The following is an 8845-nucleotide window of genomic DNA, read 5'->3' on the forward strand; positions in this document are numbered from 1 at the left end:
AGTGGGGTGGGGGGATGTGGTGGGGTGGAGGGGTAGTAGGGTGGGTAGTAACGAAAAAACTGAAATTTAAAAAAAAAAACCTTTTGTGGAGAGAGGGGGTGGGGTGGGATTGGTGAGGGTAGGGAAGGTTGAGAAGGAATTTTGGAAAATGTTTTCCCTTCTCTTCTCTTGATAAGGAAAATATTTTCCTCCCATTGGAGGAAAATGAGTTGATAAGGAAAATGTTTTCCAAAACATTTAAGCCAATCAAACATGAAAAAATTGGAAAACATTTTCCGAAAAATATTTTCCTTCGTACCAAACACACCCTTAATGGAAAATCATTCCTATATTCTAGAATTTGGAATCAGAAACCCACTTTCATACACTAAAGAGGCCTTAGACATAAGACCTTACTTCCTCGTCTACATCTTTATTTTTTATTGAAAAACCTATGTTATTGCATCATCCTCATGAAGAAAGAAGAAGAAAGCAAATTAAATTTCTTAAAAGGTAAGATAATTATTTCCTTATGTGGGTCATTGGACATATGCTATGTCTTGTCATAAAGCAGTTAATATATACTTCCCCAATTTATGTGAACCTATTTTTTTTTTTTTTGGCCCGTTCCAAAAAGAATGACCTCTTTTTAAATTTAGAAAAGATTTAGCTTAAACTTCCAATTTTACCCTTAATGAAAAGCTTTTATAACCACACAAATACTCTAGACCCCTTTTTGACTTGTTCAAGTTCAGGACTACAAATTCAAAAAGTCTTTCATTTTTTCTTAAACTCCGTGCCCAGTCAGACAGATTCACATAAATTGAAACAGATGGAGTATATGCATATATCCATTATAATGCATTATTATAATGCTTACAACAGGCCAAAAATAAAAAGCAAAAGAAAATGAAAAGGCCAATATACATATGTGTAAAGAGAACCTATCCGTTACTGCTACTTTTTGTTAGAAAAACAAAGAGGCTGGTTCTCTTAGACCAGGACAGTTAGCTATGTTCTATATATCCGCTAATCAAAATTCCTAAAATCACAAATTGGGTATGTCCTTTGTGACATTCTCTGAGTGTTTGTTCTTATGTGGCAATTTGCAGCAATCGTATTTGCGAGGTTCTGCCTCAGTTAGCATTTGAACAACTTCATTCATGGTAGGACGAAAGGCTGGTGAACTATACGTACAACCTATTGCAATCCGAAGCACCTTAATCATCTCTTCCTTGAATGGCCCTGAGATTTTTTTGTCTAAGACTTCAAATGCTCCTTCTTTTGTGTCCACCTTAGTTGAAACCCAGCAGACAATGTTCTTATTCTCCCCAAATTCTCGCTCAACTGGCTTCTTCCCCGTGATCAGTTCCATTAAAACAACTCCAAAACTATAAACATCACATTTTGTGGTCGCCTTGGAAGAATATGCGTATTCTGTTAAACACATTTACCCAAAAGATAAGCATTAACCTAATATATATGAATACTTATACAAATTCACAATCATTTCCAGTTAATAAATATGACTGGTGAAGTCTGAATTGTAAGTTTCCAATTTGATAGAAATCATAATAATCTACCTAAAAGATAGTCAGATTTATGCATACTTCTAGTAAAAAGGGGGTCTACTATTCGTGAATGGACTAGTTTGGCTTGGTTTCTTTTCTTTTTTTCCCCCTAAATCTGGTAAGCTGTTTTCTATCCAAATGAATTTGCACGATCACAACCATGATTAAGGAATGTAGCAGTTGCTCCAACAAGCTAACCAAAGGCATTGAGATTTGTGAATTGAGGAAATTACCTGGAGCCAAGTAACCATATGTCCCTGCAATAACTGTGGTAGTGCAATCTTTCCCTCCTTTGGCTTGCAAGACTTTGGCTATTCCAAAATCCGCGACCTTTGGCTGGTAATCAATGTCGAGGAGGATGTTGGTGGATTTGATGTCTCTGTGAATGATTGGCGGCAAAATATCATGGTGAAGATAGGCCAAACCTTGTGCTATCCCCAATGCAATCTGATGACGAGTCGGCCAATCCAAAAGGACTTTTCCTCCATGAAGAGCATCGCCAAGGTTCCCATTTGGCATGTACTCGTAAACCAACAAACTACAGTCCAAATTAGAGAAATAGCAGTATAACTTCACAATGTTGTTGTGCCTTATGTTACCAAGAGTTTCAACCTCTGTTTTAAGTTCCTTGTCCAAAAATAGTTTATTCTCTAAAAGAGAGTACTGCTTGTGTTTATGACTCCAGAGCTTCTTTACAGCAACAACTCCTCCATTACTTAAGTCAATCTTATAGACAGCTCCAGACCCTCCATATCCAACAATGTTTTTCTCAATCATGGCTTCAAAAATTTCACGTTCATCAAAACTTAAGCGATGGAAACTCTTAACATCATAGGTGAAAAATGACGATGACGACAAGGAATCCTCGTGTTCCATCACCTTCCTTTTATTACGAAGCCATCTCTTGAGAAATAACACGAGTCCAAGAATTACAATTCCCAAGGATATCCCGATAACCCAAAAAAAGTTTCTTTTCTTCCGGTCATAATTTTGTGGGCATAGAGGAAAATCTTTACCAGATGAACTCAGAAAAGAGGGAACACAGAGTCCTTGATTGCCAGAAAAACTTTCCAGGACACCTCCCGTTATAAATAAGGGAGGTACAGGACCAGAAAGCAAATTGTTTGAGAAATTCATGGAATTTGGTAGCAGTGCACCGAGGCTTTCAGGAATCTTACCCGTCAAAAAATTGTTTGACAGGTCAAGATAATTGAGAGAGTTAAGTGAAGAAAGAGTCTCAGGAATGGAGGAAGTTAACTTATTACCTTGTAAGATCAATAAATTGAGTCTTTTAAGGCTACCAATTTCTGGAGGAATGGGTCCAGACAAGAGGTTATTGCTGAGGTCAATCTTCACTAGATTGGTAGTTGTTGAAATTTCAGGAGGAAGTGTTCCAGAAAGCCTGTTACTCTGCATGAACAGCTCCGACAAATTATTAGCCTTTCCAATGGTTGTGGGGATTGAACCAGTTAAATTGTTATAGCTCACGTCAATAATTGAAACATGTGGAAGAGCTAGAAGCATTTCTGGTAGTCTTCCCCGCAAAAGATTGTAACTAACTCGGAATCGGAAGAGAGTCTCACATTTTGCATAGCTTTCCGGCAATTCTCCTGAGAACATGTTTTGGAGTAAAAGAATGTACATCAACTTACCTCCGTGACACAGCTGAGCTGGTAATTCTCCAGATAATTCATTTTCTGACAAGTCCAATGCAAGCAAAGCTGATGAAACACCAAAATTATGTGGGATTTCTCCTGTCAGGTAATTATCATAAAGTGATAGGATGGTTAGGGTGGTCGAGTTTGCAAGGGAGGCTGGAAAGTCTCCTGAAATAGTGTTGTTATATATCTGCAACACTTGCAGCTTTGGTAGGCGGCATATAGATTCTGGAATTTTGCCTGTCAATCTGTTGACTGACATATCCAAATCTACAAGTTCAGTCAGATTTCCGAGCTCCTCAGGTATTTCACCCTCAAGTTGGTTGTAGTAAAGTTCAAGCATTTTCAACTTCTTCAGCTGCCCCAGCTCTCTTGGAATCCGACCAGTTAAGCGATTCTCGCTCAATTCAAGATCTACAAGAGACGTCATATTTCCTATCGATGCTGGGATTGTTCCATGTAACTTGCAAGCAGTTAAGATCATCCACCGGATTTTAGTCAACCTTGAAATATCCTCTGGCAGTTGCCATGGAATGAAATCATGATTTTCATTGAGATCAAGCAGCTCTAGACTGGTGAGGTTGATAATTGACAAAGGAAATTCACCCGTGAAGTGGTTATATGAAAGGTTAAGCAACCTCAAAGATCGCAAAGGAGACAAGTCTGGCAATGGTCCTGTAAAGGATGTAGAAACCATATTCACCTCTTCCAGGTGAGAGCAATTAGTAATATTGCTAGGGAAGGCACCCTGGAAGTTGTTGTTACCAAGACGAAGAATTCGCAACCCTGGGAAAAAAGAGCACACATCATCAGGAAATAGGCCAGATAGCGACCATCCGAAAAGATCAATCTTGATAACATTCCCCTGATCATCACAACCAACGCCACTAAAGTTGCAAATAGGTTTGCCATCCCAATCAGACAAGGAGTTCCCAGTGACAGACTTCTTCAAAAGAGCAAAGAACTGAGACTGGTCATTTATAGTCCCTTGACAAAAGCTGCAAATGGCGAGGAAGAACAAAACAAGGATAATAAATTTCTGAGGAGCCATTAAAAATAGTTCCCAAGTGAATTATTTTATGTGGTGGTTATTTTTGTTATTGCAGATAAGATGGAGAGGACCAGAGGGAAATATATAAAAGGGATGATTGATGGGATCATGGGGTACAGTAATAAGAAGCCCTGATGATGAAATAGGAGGTATGCTGATTTTGCAGATATAAGCTTTATGTTTATACCCCCACCAGCACTTTAAGAGAAGAATAAGATCGAGATAAAGCTTTTATGCTCAAGTGTGGTCTAAATAAACAGCATCTCATCTTTATTTTTGTGCATGTCTTTGTTGATCAAGACCTCTCAGCATGAATCAGAATATTTAAATACTAATCTCAATGGTGCATGAATTATATTCGTGCTTATAAAAAAGGTACTTATTAGATTAGGTGGCAACTAGTGTAATTTGTATTATATTTATCTTGTCGCCTTCCATCTAAGCATAATATGTCTCAAATACACTCTTTATCTGCAAATGCTCCATGTTTGTATATTTATTTCCAAAATGATCAAACAGGAGCAGAGGCGGATCCAAGATTTTAAAAGGATGGGTGCACTATTATAAAGTGGTGGATCTAGAATTTTCATTTGACGGGTTTAACTTTAGTCTCTACCCTGAACCCACTATACTTTTGAAATTATAGGTTCAAAATTATACTTTTTGAAATTTTATTGATTTTCACATATATATATCTATACTACATGTTGAAAACAAGACCGTCCGGAGTGAGTTTTGAATCCCTAATTTCACTTGTTGAGGTGCACCTAATAATAATTGCACCATATAAGTCCTTGGGCCTGGGTGCACATGCATATATTTCAGTAATTTTGAAAAAAATATTATATTATTATACATAGTTTAGGGAGAAGAACATGGGTTCGCGTGAATCCATACACTACGGGTTAAGGGTTAGATACGGGGAAAAATTCAAAAATAGCCAGATTTACAAGTGGTCGTTCAAAATAGCCCAGTTTCAAAAGTAATCGAAATTTAGCCACTTTTCATGTAAAGATAAATCTGAGCGAAAACACTGTTCAAAACCCGGAAAATACGCCAGTATATTATGCTGGAGTTCCAGCATAAGTATACTTGAACTCCAGCATATTATACTGGAGTTCCAGGATAAGTATGCTGGAACTCCAACATAATATGATGGAGTTCCAGCATAAGTACACTAGAACTCCAGCATAATATACTGGAGTGCAGTAAAGTGTACCGGTCCAGTATAATATGCTGGAAGTTCATACACAAGTGCTCGAATCTCCAGTATATTATGCTGGAACTTTCCGTGTGTTGGAGTTCCAGCATAATATGCTGGAAGTTCATACACAGGTGAACCGAACTCCAGTATATTATGCTGGACCGATCTCTGTTGCAGCAAAATAGTGTCTATTTTTCATTGACTTGGTAAACATTAACTATTTTTGAATGACCAATCCGAAAACTGACTAGACCGTGCTATTTTCCCGCACAGAGCCCATACTCCATAATTCCTTATCCATATAGTATTTGCTTAATAAGCATCAACTTTCTCAACTGGTGTGGTTTATGATATGGTGGGCGTTGCTTTTATTATCCTAGTGCTTATTTTCTTTAATCAATTTAGGCTTCGAGACAAAATGCCACTGACTCGCTCTATTTTAGTAATGAACTTTGGTGTCATCCCAATATGTTGGTTCTCAAAAAGATTGGACAACAAAAAGATTAAAAGTATCGATTGAAAATGTCTTTCAAATAATTTTGTTAAGCATAACAAGACTTTAAATAGCCAATTAGGAACAAAAAATCCACATAATTTAAAATTCTAAAAACCTAAAATATCTCAACTAACTTAAACAATTAATAGAAATTTAAAATTGAAATTAATCCTAAAACTAAGCAATTTATTATGCAACAAAAACTGAAAGCAACAAAATTTCAACATAATAACTAGTACCCCCTCCGTCCAATTTTATTGAGGGATATGCACAAAGTTTAAGAAAAAAAATTCTATTTTTGAAAGTTTTGATTTAAAACATGACATGAACATTTTTGTAGCTATTAAATCATGTCATTAAGGTAAAATGAAAATTTTAAATTTAAATCATTTTTAAACATAAATTTTTTATAATTTCTTCTTCGGACAAATAAAACAGAAAACTTGTCGCACAAAATGGGAATGTTGGAGTAAATAAACTTGTACCCTTGTCCATTGTGCTATTATACATGAGGTATGCCACTTGAACAATACAGAATGTCACTCCTATATGTCAATATTGGAGTTGAACTATTATGATCTGTTTGTTATACTTTAGCTTAATGTGACCATGACCAGACAAAAGAAAAGGGGGTACATATGCACATGTATTTCTAAGTTATTCTTGGTTGACCTTGATGAAGTACATTCCGTCTTTATATGCCATTAATCTGTAGGGAGGGAGGGGGGGGGGGGGGGGGGGGGTATTGCAATTGTCCGGACAGATGAACGCGGATAAGCTTGAATATATGCTCGATGTTGAAGACTTAAAAAATAATAGAAATAAGAATGTCTATTGTTTAACCTAAAATCGTGATAATTTTAGGATATGAATATCAATATATAACTTCAGTATAATTACAGTAGAATGTCTCAATCACGATGGGCAGTGGGAAGAGGGATTGCATATGAGTAAAACCGGGGTAACGAACACCCCGATTGCCCGGTGGGGCAAACGAAGTGAGGACATAACTGCATGTAATCAAAATCGAAGCCGGGAGCCGCCCGTATCAAGCCCGAACAAAACGCCTGCCCCCGGAGCCATCAAGACCCTGCCTCCGGACCTGATTCGAATAACGAGACCTCGGAAGGCATTGTCAAACGTCCGCACACGATTAACAAAGGGCTGTAATATCCGTGCCCGACTAGATATCATGTAAATCTTTGCCCGTATCAGCAGTTAATAAGTGATTTGCGAAAAGAAAGATCTTTACCTTTCTTAGAATTGTACTTAGGGTAAAACTCCCCTACTATATAAAGGGGAGGTTTATTATTCAATAAAAAACTCTGTAACACGCATACAAAGTCAATATACACCTCTTTTCTCTATTATAAAAGTTATTCAAAGTTCTTGCTTTTGTTGATAAGTTCTTCATAAGTGTTGGCTCAGAGCCGAAGGCAGACTTCTTGTCAAGTTTTTAACTTAGCTGGATTCATTATCATCATTGGTTTGGCTATTTATTCTACCTTTTACTTGCTTATCTAACTCATTAATCACTTATATTGAATTAGTCAACATATCCTTAAACCACGAATAAGTTCAATTGTTATCGTTCTTAAGGGTAAACGATCCAATGTATTTCACGATTTTACAAATATGAGCGAGTTTATGTTAATTAGCCTCGGGTAATAATTCTTTATTAGCTTCTTCCGAAGACTAACAAGACTTCCTAATTGAGTTATCCCTAAAACAATTAAGAGATTAAGCACACCCGAATGTGGCTACAAGTAGTTCAATCCTATCCCTAGGTAGAATCTATAAAGTGAAGGTTAAAGCCTCAAGTTCTTGTTAATTAATCTTCCCAACCCCAAGTTATCTTTCCCAAAATTAATTCGAAGTAAATGGGCGAGTCCTAGGCCTAGCTAATCCCTTTGAAAATATTAGGACAAGAATAATTAAAGAAACAATAACTCACTTCATAATAAATAAAAATCGTTCAGTACATAAGCACGACAAGTGTCACGACCCGGATTTCCCACCCTCGGGAGTCGTGATGGCGCTANTTATCGTCACCTTGTTCAATTGCCGGTAATCAATGCACATCCTTATCGATCCATCATTTTTCTTCACAAATAACACTGGCGCACCCCAAGGAGAAACACTAGGCCTGATGAAACCCTTCTCTAGCAAATCTTACAACTTGTCCTTTAACTCCTTCAACTTCGGCGGGGCCATGCGATACGGCGGAATAGAAATGGGCTGAGTGCCCGGAGCCAGGTCAATACAAAAATCAATATCCCTGTCGGGCGGCATACCCGACAGGTCTGAAGGGAAAACCTCGGGGAACTCCCGAACAACAGGAACAGAGTCAATAGAAGGAACCTCTGTGCTGGAATCACGAACATACGCCAGATAATCTAAACACCCCTTCTCGACCATGAGTCGAGCCTTCACATATGAGATAACACTGCGGGTGGCATGACCTGGGGTCCCTCTCCACTCCAATCGAGGTAAATCTGGCAAAGCCAAGGTCACGGTCTTGGCGTGACAATCCAAGATAGCATGATACGGGGACAACCAATCCATCCCTAATATAACATCGAAATCCACCATGTCTAAGAGCAATAAATCAACACGGGTCTCAAGACCCTCAAATACTACCACATAGGAACGATGAACTCGGTCGACCACTATAAAATCCCCCACCGGTGTAGATACATAAACAGGAATACCCAAAGCATCACTAGGCATAGTCAGGTAGGGTGCAAAATAGGACGACACATATGAATACGTAGACCCAGGGTCAAATAGCACTGAAGCATCCCTATCACAGACCAGAATAGTACCTGTAATAACTGCATCTGAAGACTCAGCCTCTGGCCTGGCTGGAAGAGCATAACACCGGGG

At 38.1% G+C, this 8845-nt stretch overlaps 1 protein-coding gene across 1 annotated transcript; it reads right to left on the bottom strand.

Annotated features, from left to right (window-relative positions):
• Positions 1 to 798: 798 nt before the first annotated feature.
• LOC109205787 (receptor-like protein kinase HSL1) lies at positions 799 to 4502 on the bottom strand. Its single transcript, XM_019368537.1, has 2 exons — positions 1784 to 4502; positions 799 to 1416 (listed from the first exon to the last, which is right to left on the bottom strand). Exons 1-2 carry the CDS (start codon positions 4257 to 4259, stop codon positions 1028 to 1030), a joined length of 2865 nt encoding a protein of 954 aa, XP_019224082.1. The 5' UTR covers positions 4260 to 4502; the 3' UTR covers positions 799 to 1027.
• Positions 4503 to 8845: the final 4343 nt, after the last annotated feature.

The sequence above is a fragment of the Nicotiana attenuata genome, unplaced genomic scaffold, assembly GCF_001879085.1.
Source record: "Nicotiana attenuata strain UT unplaced genomic scaffold, NIATTr2, whole genome shotgun sequence".
In the NCBI taxonomy this organism is placed as follows: Eukaryota; Viridiplantae; Streptophyta; class Magnoliopsida; order Solanales; family Solanaceae; genus Nicotiana; species Nicotiana attenuata.

What these genes read in the sequence shown, in the direction of transcription:
- LOC109205787 (XM_019368537.1), bottom strand. Translation starts at nt 4,259, where the DNA reads ATGGCTCCTCAGAAATTTATTATCCTTGTTTTGTTCTTCCTCGCCATT. An exon ending in ATATGGTTACTTGGCTCCAG is followed by an intron (nt 1,417 to 1,783) that starts GTAATTTCCTCA and finishes TGTGTTTAACAG; the next exon opens with AATACGCATATTCTTCCAAG.